The following is a 14,392-nucleotide window of genomic DNA, read 5'->3' on the forward strand; positions in this document are numbered from 1 at the left end:
TAAACAATAACATATCGATACTTGTACCACCTAACCTGATTATAAATAACAATTAATTAATTAATCACGTTCAATAGTTCAACGTCTAAAAATTCACTTTTGATGTCCGTAAGGTATACATTCTTAAGTATTACGAGTATACCATTTCACGATTTAATCGACAAAACATGATGAAATATAAAAATGCTGATTGCACACAAACACGCTTGAATTTTTAATATTAAGATAACTGTGTCATGACTAAATTAGATTCGAGCGATACCTAGCTATATTCAGTTACGCTCTGAAGCATATTATCAAAGTGAATCGAATTCTACGAGGCTTCCGCAAAGTTATGCTCGTTAAACTATAAATAGAACTGAATATTTACACTAAAGCCTTGCAGCTGACTGGACAAGATACTTTTAGCACGCAAGAGTCGCTTGATATATTTCCCCTACTTTCTCATACAGTGTTCCCATTCCTTCGATGCCAATTTACATTAGCTGAAACGGAATGTATAATGTAGGTATTTACATCGGAACTATGCGCTCCGTATAAAGTTACTATACGTTTAAATATTTTTTTATCATTTCATATTAATTAGCTTATGTTTAGTTACATTTAATTAATATTTTATATTATAATGGAGGGGGGAGTCTACAGTTGAGCACACTTATCTTAACTAAGGAAGGAAGGCGTTAAATGGCCTGTTTATTGACATAACATAAACATAATATTACTGTGTATTCAAAGAGTACTAAAATCGCCATTTTATACAATTAAAGTGACTGTAGTTACTCTTTTTTTCAAATGAAATATATAGTCGCCTATAAATAATTTAATTTATACGTCTTGTATATATTTTTGTATTGTTTAATAAGAGTAGATCTTAGTGCTTTTATTTAACAAAAAATGGACTAATAGGTAAATTGTATAAAAAAATAAAACTGAGGAAGATTATAGGCTGTATAACTTTACACTACGAGGAATATGTAGCGAAGCAGTTACGACATCAATCTAGCAAACTGTACCCACTTGTATTTGAAGTCAAAATGTTTACGAAACAAGCGTGGATAATAAAAATTTAACGCCGCTCAAACGCAGTTAAGTACACAGCGAGTAGAGTATTATGTATAAAATATATTAAGTATATTATGTTGCCTCATTGGTCTAAGCTAGCGTATAAGACTACAGATACCGAGGATCTGGGGTCAAAACTATGATTGGGCCAATAAAATGTTATTGATTTTTCTGTCGAAATATTCTCAATAGCAATCTAGATAGATTTCGCTCCCTCGTTAAGCCTTTGGTCTTGCATATGAATATGTGTCTTTCTCGTTCTGGTCGATTCTCAACGGCATTTGTATTTACGCACACTCTTACGCTCCTCTATAAAATTTCCTTTAGTGCATTTTATATATATTTTGAATTTGTTTATATACTAGAATATACATAAAATATTCACTATATTTTAAGTCCTGCCACCGCGTATGTTTGACCGTCTGTCTGAATGGGATAAACCCAACAAATACTGAACGGATTTCACCAATGAAGGTATTCATGAGGTGTATAATTCACACATTAATGTGTGTAATTTAGCTAAAATATGATGATGAATGTTGAAGATGTCGAAAAAAATCTGAGAACTCGATTGGCGTTCGCCGCGTAAACAAATAGAGTTAAATGTATTACGATATAAACTTTTTTATATACCTGTCCCGGGTCTCCCGGGCTTGTAATGGTATAAACACGATTAAACTCGTTTTATTTTTCACAAAGAGGCCTTTTGTAAGAGGTTAAGTGAACGGCTTTGTGCTAAATCCACCTGTAATAGGTGGTCTTCGATAACCACTTTTTCCTTAAAACTATATAAAGATTGACTAGAGCTCTTTTTTGTATTATAAGTACTGACAATTTGAAAAACCAATTTCAAAAGATATTTTTTGATATTTTTAAGAGAAAAACAAATTACTATTGTTTTCCTCGTAACAGCGGTACTAACATCATTTTCAGATTTTATTTTTTATCAATATGTCTAAGTTTTCTTTTGTTCTACAATATTAATTTTAACTAAAATACACTTTTAACAATGCCTCAATAAGTGCAAACAAAGGCATTGTAATGGGTGTAAAAGGGTATTACGTTTTTGCGCTCCTCGCAACTTGACCATGATAAATAAAGCGTAAATTTTTCTTTTATTTACTATTTTTGACGCTGTAACGTGTACAAATTCACGCCAAAACCACATTTGACGCTTCAGAAATACCATTTGTTTCAACAAATATGTGTTGCGTATTGTAAAGTTCGCTTCGCGGCGTACAATCGTGCAAAAAGAGTATCTGTTGTGGTCACGAGCTGAATTATGACACAAAGGTGAAAACGCGTTTGATGTTTTATTCTTAACTAACAGTACCCGCGGTTTTGTGAGCGTTTGAATTTACCAAAAGAGTTATTGTTCAGTTCGTATATAATACTATAGCTTATTAATGATGTATTAGACAGCTTTTGTGTTATTAAGTCGTTGATAGGAGGAATCCGACGTGACGGCTGCGCGCGGTTCTGGACAGTATTTGGACATTGCAGCGTGACTTTATTATTATTTTATATATAATTCTAAAATAAAAGTAGCCTAAGTTACTCCTTTTTACATCAGCTATCTGCCAGTGACAGCTACATCCAAATCGGCCCAGCCGTTCCAGTGATTAGCCGGAACAAACAGAGAGACAGACAAACAAAAATTGTAAAAAATGTTATTTTGGTATATTTACCGTGTCTACATACATATGCATTTAGTAAAAAGCGGTTATTTGAATATTACAAACAGACACTCCAATTTTATTACATGTATAGATTGTAATTACATAAATTATGTTTATTGGATACTAAATTGTATTGAACAACCTTCTTTGTTACGTCTTTAATATAATTCCTATCTACTTTCTTGAAATCTTCAACGTTAGACTGAACTACTCATCTAATCGGAGCGAAATGCCAAGCAAACACAATCTGAAAGGATTCTAGGTTAAGATTTCAGTCGGAGTAAAAGCATTTGCGACCGAAATTTTCAAAACAAACATCTATCCGTATAATTTTCTCTCTCTCTAAAATCTCTTCTAAAAAGCAAAGGTTGTGGCTAATGTATGGAAAAAAACGCTTCAACACTCGATCGTAACGAACACTCGACTCGGGACATTTTGTAGATACACAAAAAAGTGACGCAACCCATTAGGGTTCCATTAAGAACATTGTGATATTTTTCGTATCAAAAAGTCTTCGAAAACTACATGATATTTTCTAGTAGATTTTTTTTTCGCTCACTATAAACCATTCGGTACTCTGGTACTCTATCTCGATACACGAGTATTTGATGATAGTTCCCTTTATAAAGAGCAATTTGTTCAGAAACGTTCAGTTTGACTTATAGTCTGTATCAATATTGTTATGCTTAAATCAAGGTATACGTATCCTTTCGGCTCCATAACCGGATAATATTTCCTCCCATTTCCTTTGACCTTACGAAGGTTTTTTTACGCACTGCTTAACATATTTTTTATAACGTTCGATGTAACCGATACAGTTTATTGCTTTTTGTTCTCTGAGAGGGTCTATTAGATTATTTTGAAAAGTCAACAGAAATATGATTGCGCGTTGTCGGTATAATATAGAAATATGTATGTATCCTTGAAAATTACTGAAAGTGTTAAATTTACAAAAAAAATATTGCTTCATACCTATCTAAATATACATTTCATAAAATATTGTCCAAAAACATGCTGGTTTTCTTCACCATTGAGCACGAGATGAATTAATAAACAACTTTCACTAAAATTTTAAAATAAAACAAAATTTCTTGGTGGTGTACTATCCACTCATCAGACATTCTACCGCCAAACAACAGTATTCATTATTGTTGTGTACCTGTTTGAAGGGTGAGTGAGCCAGTGTAACTACAGGCACAAGAGACACAACACCTTAGTTCCCAAAGTTGGTGGCGTATTGGCGATGTAAGGAATGGTTAATATTTCTTACAGCGCCATTGTCTATGGGCGGTGACCACTTACCATCAGGTGGCCAAAAAAATGGCATAAAAAGAATAAAATATGTCCTTCGCCCCATATGCTTCTCAAAATGTTTAAACGCGATAAACTCAAAAAAAAATATCATACGATTTTCACCAATGGACGGATTCATGTGGAATGTTTTGGTGTTAAATTAATAAAAGGTTTTGTAATTTGGTTGAAATATGACGATGATTGTTTGCTCATGATAATCCCGTAGTTCTTGCACGGATTGCTCGGAATCATAGGTAAAGATTCATGTCTTGTAATCACTGAGCCATTATGGCTCCGTTTTCAGAGCTCCCGGAAAACTTTTCAGATAACTGAAAAAGGTTTGAGCGCCAAACGACTGTACTGACTATACCACTATATCTGTTAAAGCTTAAGTAAAAGTGTGTCACCTACTTTATTTGTAAAAAAACTTATGTGATACTAACTAACTTTAAATTTATAGGTCTTGTCGTTTTAGAGAACTGCTTATAGAATAATTATTTTGGATGAATATATTAAAATTGGTAATAGATTTTAACAAAATATTCTGAGTTCATTTTAGACATTTTATTCAAATCTAGTAACATTTTCCCGAAAGCGGAAGGAAAGCAAAAAGTCCCCTTTTAGAATTCCATAACCCCTAATGGAAAAATGCGGTTTTCAATAACTTGAATTATCGGACCATTGATCTGACAGGCTCCGGATATCAAATTAATGTTCACTATCGTGTAAGCCTTATCGTAATAACGTGAATCAGTGATGGATGATATCATTACTCTTTTAATAGAAATTATACCAACATCGTTTGAAAATAAGGTAATCCCTTAATTGAATATATTATAAATTTTCTTTTACACGTAATAAGTGAAAATTAAAGTATAATGTTATTATATAAAATCGTTATTGCGGCCTAAAATAATTTGTATATTTTATCAATATTCATTTTAAGATTTTTTTTATACCAAGTCTACTCCTTCAAAAAGGAGCCATTAATTATATATCCTAGGAAATACACGATACGATATACAATACATTACACGAAAATCTGTTTGTTTTACCCTCGAATTCATAAGGCTTTTATCAATTGTCTTCGGAGAGCAGTTCGAATAATCAATTGTAATAATATTATATCTACTTAGTGTTTGAGATTGTCCCAAAAATTCGGCTTCGTGTCGCAAACATAGTGCGCTGGCTACAAGCAAATTTTTAATAAGAAAATCCAGTCTGTGATATTAAGTTGTCGCAAAAAACGGAACAAATGCAAGGTACACTTGCAAGTTTTTTATGTTTATATACCACAAAACAAAACGACGACAAGCGAAACCCCCGCTTTTCATTTTATCAAAGGTATGATATCCTCTCAATTATTGGATCGGTTTTTATTAATCAGTAGCAATAATGATAATTTTACATATAGAACAGAGATAGATTTATTTTATTTAGTTTATTACGAAAAAGAAATAAGTCCATTACCTACAAAATCTGATTTCTATTTTAAAAACATATTTTTTAATGAAATAATATTTTTTTGATAAAGAACACACAGTCATTGAATATCACAGACACATATTAAATACTTTATATATTTGTATCGAAGAGATAAACGTTTTATTTATTATACCTCAGAACTTTATTACAATGAAATACGTCTTACTTTGTATTTATTAACTGGAAACTAAGCGCGCACTACGAAAAAAAATCGTTGCGTAAAAAAATCGTCAATCTGTGAACAACAGAAATGTACTACGATCCGCGCGCTGCAAAAATAAATCATTTGCGATTTAAAATAGCAGATGCGAATTCGTGCGTATATTTTGTGCCCTATAAAGCGGGTATTGGATTATAATTTTTTTTATCATTTTCACGAAGATCGTTATACAGTACGCAAAAAAATCCTTTAGAATGTCTTAATACTGCCAAAGGATGGACCCAGTAACGTTTAGTATTCTTCTTATTCAAAATTCTTTTACGTAAAATTAAGTAGTATATAACGGTTATTTTCTTTTTTAAATCCATGTTTCGATGGTCACTCCCGTCCGCGGTGGCACAGTGAGTGTTTGGCCTTGTTATTTCGCAGGCGATAATAAATCGTGGTGCGCGTAGGACTTATTGTCGTTTGCGATTTTAATCCGCACTTTAAAAGTCGCAACGAATAAATTTCGTAGTGCGCGCATACCCTAATATTGCTCGTACCGGAAACAGCACAGAAATAAACGCAAGTGAATTTTCAAGAAATTTCAAGCAAGCATCGCTACAAAGAATGTAATACACATTTCGTCGCATCAAACACAAAGAGCTTTTGAATTTCTCATAAGCGTGTTCACTAGAAAAGTTTAAACAAAAGAGCAAGAACTTGTAAATGTCCCACACTGGGCACTGGGGCTGAACCTTTGATACTTGTAAGAGAAGGAGATTACCCCGCCCTGATGCTCCAACATTGGTTGGTTATATATTTGGCAGTATTTCACCCGATGCATGCAGTTTTCCTCTCGATGTTTTTCTTCTGCGCCGAGCTCAAGCTAAATTATTTGAACTCACAATCTTCTATTAAGATCCAGGTTTTCAACCCTCTGAGCCAGCGCGACTCTAAAAAGTTTATAAGCACAAATTTAGCACATACTAAGAACGGCTCTTGTCCGGCTTTGAATCACTCATCTTCAGTTAAGATTCACGCGTTTTATCCTCTGAGCCAGCTCGATTCCATCACATTCGTATCTCTTGTGTGATATTAGTAGTTATCTACAGTGTTTTATCTCGATTCATATTTTATTTCTTCCATAAAACATAAACGCTAAGTAATTACCCTGATTTTCTTAGAAATTAATATTTAAATGTATCTTGATAGTCCCAACTTGTGTTGCGCAATCTAGACTTAAAGCTTTCATGAAACTTGTAAACTCGGGGCACATTTGCATAACCCATTTAACCGAGTCATTCGTCAAGCGCCGTCGGCGCTACAATCAAGTATAGACTCGCAATACTATGTAGATAGAGTTGGCTACAATGTTTGACAATTTGCATCCAATGTTTGTGAAGTCTGATTCGTGATTGTTGATCTGTTATTTGTGAACAGTTTGAACGGTCGGTAAACAATCGAAATTCATTAATAACCAATGTCGAGATGTTTATAACGAAAGACTTATGGAATTCAGTTCAATAGATTTTAGCTGCCCATTTAGACTTTGTTCTTGTAAGTTCTGATTGTCATCTTTTTATCGATGCTTACGTCATACAATAAATGTATGTTCCAAATTTCAGCTTTCTAGAGAAAGTGATTTTGATAGATATTTGGTGCGTTGATAGACAGTCAATGAACCAAACTATTTTAATAATAATAAATAAATAAATATAAATATAAATATTGGACAACATCACATACATTACTCTGAGCCCAATGTAAGTAGCTAAAGCAATTGTGTTATGGAAAATCAGAAGTAACGACGGTTCCACAAACACCCAGACCCAAGACAACATAGAAAACTAATGAACTTTTTCTACATCGACTCGGCCGGGAATCGACCCCGGGACCTCGGAGTGGCTTACCCATGAAACCGGTGTACACACTACTCGACCACGGAGGTCGTCGTATAACGTTTATATGTATAGATGAATTTACATTGGAGATATTTTCGTTGCTTGCGATAAAACATGTTTTTCACGTCTTAAAAATCTATGCACCTAAGTCAAAACTACAGGTACATATTTAAAGTGAGTACATTTTGATTATCGCGTAATTAATGGACACACAGGTAAACGAAATAATTATATATATATATAATATAAACCTCTATATTAGATAGACAGACAGATTTTTGGTTCATGGTATTTTAATTTTTTTTTTGTCGATAAGAGTTTCTGAATTGTTAATGAAGAGTATGATTTTCGATACAATAAGTTACTTTATAAGAAGACACAAGCTGATATCAAAGCAAAATTATAATACGATGTTATTTCTTCGATATATAAAATGATATACCACATTTGAATCCAATGACGTTCATGTTTACATTTATCATATTAGTAATATTATTGTTAATCAATAACACCTTGCCTCATTCATATACACAAATGAACGTTATTTTTTATTTAAGTATTTAAAAGAGAAACAAAACCATTCCAGGAGAGAATAAAAAAAAAACAATGGAACGTTTCAAAAAACCGTCAAAGAAGTTTATCTGCTTAAGGTTATTATTTGCATTTACAATTTTATAAATTATAGCACCTCTTAGGAATCGCAACAATGGTCTCCATTCTTCTTCTTTATGAAATAAAAGGAACAATATCTCTCTGGATTCTTTGGCCAGTTCTTCTCTCCAGGCCATTCGAAAAATATACATATATCATAAAAATAAATTTATAAAATAAAAGAAACAATATCTCACTGGATTCTTTGGCCAGTTCTTCTCAGGTCTGCAGTGTTTCTTTCCGTGTACTGCTTCGATGTTGAATAGTTTTAGAATTATGAATTTTAAAATTAAAGACAAATTAATGAATATTGCGATTAATAAACTAGTCTGCTAAATCTATAGTTGAAAACCCAGCCCAAGCTAGCTTTCTCCGTTTTTTTTTGAGCTTTCATCTGCGAATAACGTACGTAAATCAAAGCGACTGAGCTCTCAAGTTTTAATTAAAAGAAGGCAACGGATCGTGACGAAGCCAAGAGTAGACACTATAGGTACCGAGTTGAAATTATTCATGTAATACGAGATACTTTACAAGTGCGTCGTGCACCTGATTTATTTATGTGTTTGGGAGTTTTCTCAATGTTTATTTAATTCTACTGAAAATTACATTGCGTAAGTTAAACAAAGGGTCTGGTAATCTATTGTAGAAGTTTTTTTTAACAGCTGTCTTATAAAAAGTGCAAATACAATTGAACTTATAAAAGAGATACAGAGCGTTACAGAAAAGGTTTTAGTATCTAGTATTATTATAAATGTAGACTATTGACTTGACATACATAAATTTAATGTCTGTACTAAATAAAAATCATATTATAAATAAATGAATTGTAACAAACACTACCTTTTATGTTCATAATATTTTATTTTACTACAAACGTAATTAGGTCTGTGTATAATAAAATAATGCAATGTTCACACTAGTTAAAAAAAAAATCTTTTTCTGTATTATAGCAAGCAAGCAAGCAAGCAGTCTACTTTAATCATATATTTTCAGAGCAAAGGAGCAAGAAAGGAAGATACAAGCCAGAATGAAATATTTAGCAGAGTTCAATGAAAAACAGCGCAAAGAACGTGCCGCGCGGGCGCACGAGAAACAAAATCGTATCAAGCAAAGGGTGCAAGCTGCGGCTGAAATGGAACTCCGACGGAAGATCACGATGGTGCGGCAATGGAGAACTAACGAGAAGAAGAGGTTAAACAGGTTAAAACAAGAAAGGGAGACGAAACAGAAACGATTGGAAGATGAGGTAGGAATATTATAGTTAGTAAAAACTTGTTATGGAGAAGTGGAACTAATCCGAAAAAAGTCGGCAAGCGCTTGAAACAATAAAAAAATGCCACACACCCAAAAGTCATATTTTAAATCATAATATCATTGCACATGATGATAATTTTGCCCTGACCGGTTTCGATCACTGCGGCCAATCTTAAGGGAAACCAAACAACTACGCAGAACATATAGCGCATAAGCAGTCAAGCAAACACATTTGCAATCTCAATACAAATAGAAAATCTGCTATCATATTATATTTTTATAATACCAACTAATTGTTTTGCAATAATAATTTGACAAATTATAGTTTGGAATGTGTTCCAAATAGTTTAAATTAAATTTTAAATCAACTCAAATATAATATCTAAAACAATAAAATATCCCGCTGAGTTTCTTTCGCCAGTTCTTCTCAGGCCCGAGGTGTTTATTTCCGAACCGGTGGTGGATTTTTTACTTTGACTGGACGGCAAATCCGACAAGAACAGAAAGAGTTCAGATGTAGGATCAACAGCTTTACGTATTTTCCGAGACACGGGAATGTACATACTTAAACTTCCAGAAGTTTTCGATGATAAAACTAATAACTTTTTATCATTCCGACAGAGGTTTCGAACTCAGGACCTCGATAACTGAAGCCTTACCTACTAAACCAATGAGGCAATCATTCACTACACATAGCGCTACATGGAAATAGAATCACGATGCTTTTTACATACTTTTAATAATAATAATAAATATAAATATTGGACAACATTACGTACATTACTCTGATGCCAATGTAAGTAGCTAAAGCACTTATGTTATGGAAAATCAGAAGTAACAACGGTACCACAAACACCCACACCCAAGACAACATAGAAAACTACTGAACTTTTTCTAAATCGACTCGGCCGGGAATCGAAGCCGGGACCTCGGAGTGGCGTACCCATGGAAACCGATGTACACACTACTTGACCACGGAGGTTGTCATTCGCACATTATATTTACAGGCGAATAATAAGTGGCAAGCACGAGTCGACGCTCAAAATCAAAAAATTCAAGAAGAATCCATGCTCCTAAAACTATACACAGATGACATGAAAGCCGCTGCGACAAGGAGAGCCAAGTAATTATTTATTTATTAATACTACTCATTGAATCCGATTAAACGGATTACACTATAACAGAGCAAAGGATGGCCAACTTAGAACGACCGTTCTGACTCAGGCAAGCAGGAATGATTTTTTATACACTTAATTTGGTTGAAATTCATCTCACGCTAGGCGGCGAAGGCAAGTATCGCGAGAACACATACATCAGTACGACTACATAAATACATGAGGCAATAGCAGCCTCTGCTCCAATGTGCGTTGGTGGGTTGGAGCAGCGCAGTGGAATAAACCTACAGCCTTCTCTTAAAAGGAGTGCAATCTGTACAGGCTGTTACTACATCGTAATTGTGCAACCAATTTCCATTCATAGTTAAAATTTCGTTTGTAGGAAAGCAGAAATATACGCATATAATACAGATTTGGAGCTACAACGTATTCGCCTCGCGAATTACAAATTGATGCACGGCGGCACTGCGAAAGCGGCGCAGCTTGTCAGGAAAATGGGCATTGAATTTGAAAAGGTAATATACAATAACAGTTGACGACCTCGTTATATTTCTGGTGATAAAACTGTACACACCTACAAATCACTATAATATAACAATTATGTACTCTTGCTAATGAATCGTCTGTTCGTAGATTTTCTCTTTGCTTGTCATTTTTTAAAGTAAAAAATCTCAACTGTTGCGAATGTTAACTTGGTGGTAGGAGTTTATAAATCCTTCTGGATATGTTCAAGCCACTCATCATATTCTACAGCTTCTAACTAGCAGTACTTAGTATTCTTGTTTTCCGGTTTGAAAGGTGAGTGGGTCAGTGTAACAGCTACAGGTTCAAAAGACATAATATCTTAGCTCCCACGGTTGGTGCAAATAGTGGCGCAATCACGATATAAGGAATGTTTAATATTTTTTACAGCACAAGTATCTGACTGATGGTGACCACTTACCTGTTAAAGAAAAAAGTAAAAATAAAAAATAATTAGATTAGGGTTCATTTAATGTCTCTCTTTAAGATATTTTTAAGTACCTATCTAAACTTTTATTTCAGTCAAAACGTGGTGCGAAAGGAATGAGTCCTGAGCTAGCCCAACGTTTAGCGGTTGAAGCGATGTCATCGGCTGTATCCACTCAAGGAGATGCGCTGATGACCCTCGGACAGGCTCGGGCACGCATGGATATGGAGACAGTTCTACCAACAGCACCTATTAAATTACTGGATGAGGTAAGCATACCCATAACGTAATAAAGTTTGGGTAAACATTCTTCGCTCACGGTAGACCTGTTACGATCGGGCACACTTTAAAAATAAAAGATTTAGTAGTTATAAATTAAAAAAAAATGCATTTAATATAATGTTGAATAATATTTATATGTATGTATTTAGATGCTTGAAAGCGCAGTGATCGAATTCGCTAGAAGACGCGTAAATATACTCCTACGTGATATTCAACGAATGGTACGCTCAAGAGCTGCTCAGATATTTTTTCAAAATATACGACCGTCATCTTCGAAGAAGAGGTATGCAAAGGTTTTAATTAATAAAAATCTCATAGATATTTCCAAACAATTTGAAGTCAGATATATGTCTTTTAATTATCACCCTTCTGGGCAAAAGCCTTAAACTATAAGTATACGCACAACAAGGTTCCATTTTAAATCGTTTTTAAAATCCCTTAAACTTTCGCCCCGGGAAAACTTTCTCTTCATATTATTTCAATTCAGTTCTGATTATTATGAGAAAAATCCAAAATGTTGATGTTTAGTCATATCTGACTATTTGTTTAGACCTTCCGATACTATCTCTACCTTTAAGGTACAGATATATCTAAGGATAAATTAATATTGCATCACAATTTAAAAACTTATTAATGAATACTTTTGAGTTCTTGAGTCTTATTTTACTGTTTATTCACTATATACTGATTTTATTACTGGAGAGTACTTCTGCATATACCCTATTCATCTTATCAAACAGATTTAGACATAGACAATTTTACTACTTTTTACTGATATGATATATTCCTAACACTTAGGTCAACAAAAACGCCTCGTTGGTCGAAACAAGTAGCGGCGGAGTTAGCTCGTCAATACGTGGACGCACGTGGTGCTTCTATAGTCTTCGGTGAAATTGTCAACATAGCTGCGGACACCACCACCGACCTAGATATGAAGAGTGTAAGGGACAGACCACCCACGCCAGTGGTAAGATATTTTATTGAAATTAAAATAATTAGTTTAAGTAATAGAACTGGCGAGCAGCACCGTGTGTAATATTACACGAACCATTTGGAGCCACTTTTGACCCCCTCATAACTTCAAAACTTGCCTCATATATTTAGACTCGCGAGATACATGTGTTCCAAATTTCATAAACGCATCTCAAACGGTTATTTAGACATTAACGTCTAAAAATCGTCATTTCTATCACTGACTGACCTATAGATCAAAATTATAACCTACTTCCAGGTGAACCTACTCTACCGCACATAAGACATTCGTTGTTGTATGACAATATTAATGTAGTTTTTTTTTTTTAATAATGAATTAAATATCAGTCGACAGTATCCGAGAGTCGAACAGAGAAATCGTAGAATAAATAAATTTGTTGTTGTGGTTATTTCAATAAGTTGGGAGCCCTCTCCCAACTGTGATCCAAACTAAACATTTCGTAAGACAATTTTTTTTCATATTTTTCGTTGAATTCTATCTAATCTAATTACTGATACGTTTTTTTTTTATAAACCCACAACTTTTTCTAACATCTTCGAAATTTTTCGAAGAAAAACAAAGTTGTGTGCCTCAAAATGATGATACTCGTGAAGTTTCAGCTTGATATTAAGAGTCTACAGACTATTATTATATTATGAAAATATTATTTCTTAAATATATTTTTTATATTGTAAAGTATCAGTTATACTTTTAGAATATTTATTACAAATAATTAGACTTTTTTATTTTTTCTCTGCGAATATTGTATTTGATGAAGTTGAAGAGACTAAAAATCGTTTACATTTAGGACCTTTCCAAATAGAATGGAGTGTACGTGCTGGAGTACTCTGCATATTTAGATTGAAGCAATATTTGAAATGGCACTTTTCCACTCATTTTATTTTGTTATTGAACTCTTGATTCTCGTAAAAACAAAGAAGAATCAAAAATAGAAACTGACTATAAAAATATATTCTTTAGAATAATATATTAATTGCAACTTAGTCGTGAAATATTGTTAACCTTCTAAAATAATAAATTATTAAGAGGACAGTCCTTGCGGAACGCCTAAATAGCGCTTACTGTTTTCGAAATATCTTAAAACTGGAGCATTGATTATGGATGAAAAAAAACATTCAGTATCTTAATAGATAGATCTCAAGTTTCACCGCATGATATTTATAAAATTTGTATAAATAACTCAGTAAATTCATCGTCAACATCACTGCAAACACTGAAATCGACCTTTTCTATTAACGTTTTTTAAGCTATTTAGCTGCTAGTTTATACATGTATTTTTGGTTAAATGGGGACACAAAAGTATAAATAATAAGTTCACCGTGTTAAATTTTTATTATATCACATAATATTATAGTATTTTTTATTTAAATATTGCTTACTTTTTGGCATTCGTCGTCCATACTTTTTAGTATGGAGAAAATCATTTGACGGTTTTGACTTATTATTCGACATCGCTGTCAATAAATTTTCAGTCCCTCCCCAGATCTCAAGGTGGGAGCACGTCAGTTTTTATTTCGAGCCGAGTCTTATAATTTCGCGAATCGTCTACGCACACATAGACAAGTTAGCATAAGGGTGGGGC

The 14,392-nt window shown here is 33.5% G+C and overlaps 1 protein-coding gene across 1 annotated transcript in view; it reads left to right on the forward strand.

The window, feature by feature from the left end:
* The window catches only part of LOC113393765 (uncharacterized), a 32,863-nt gene that overhangs the window by 12,429 nt on the left and 6,042 nt on the right, over positions 1-14,392 (forward strand). Inside the window, exons 4-9 of the mRNA XM_026630810.2 lie at positions 9,210-9,462; positions 10,478-10,593; positions 10,968-11,100; positions 11,630-11,803; positions 11,966-12,099; positions 12,615-12,783. Of these exons, the coding sequence (XP_026486595.2) occupies positions 9,210-9,462; positions 10,478-10,593; positions 10,968-11,100; positions 11,630-11,803; positions 11,966-12,099; positions 12,615-12,783 (979 nt within the window). The remainder of the gene's footprint in view (positions 1-9,209; positions 9,463-10,477; positions 10,594-10,967; positions 11,101-11,629; positions 11,804-11,965; positions 12,100-12,614; positions 12,784-14,392) is intronic.

The sequence above is a fragment of the Vanessa tameamea genome, chromosome 2 (assembly GCF_037043105.1).
Source record: "Vanessa tameamea isolate UH-Manoa-2023 chromosome 2, ilVanTame1 primary haplotype, whole genome shotgun sequence".
In the NCBI taxonomy this organism is placed as follows: Eukaryota; Metazoa; Arthropoda; class Insecta; order Lepidoptera; family Nymphalidae; genus Vanessa; species Vanessa tameamea.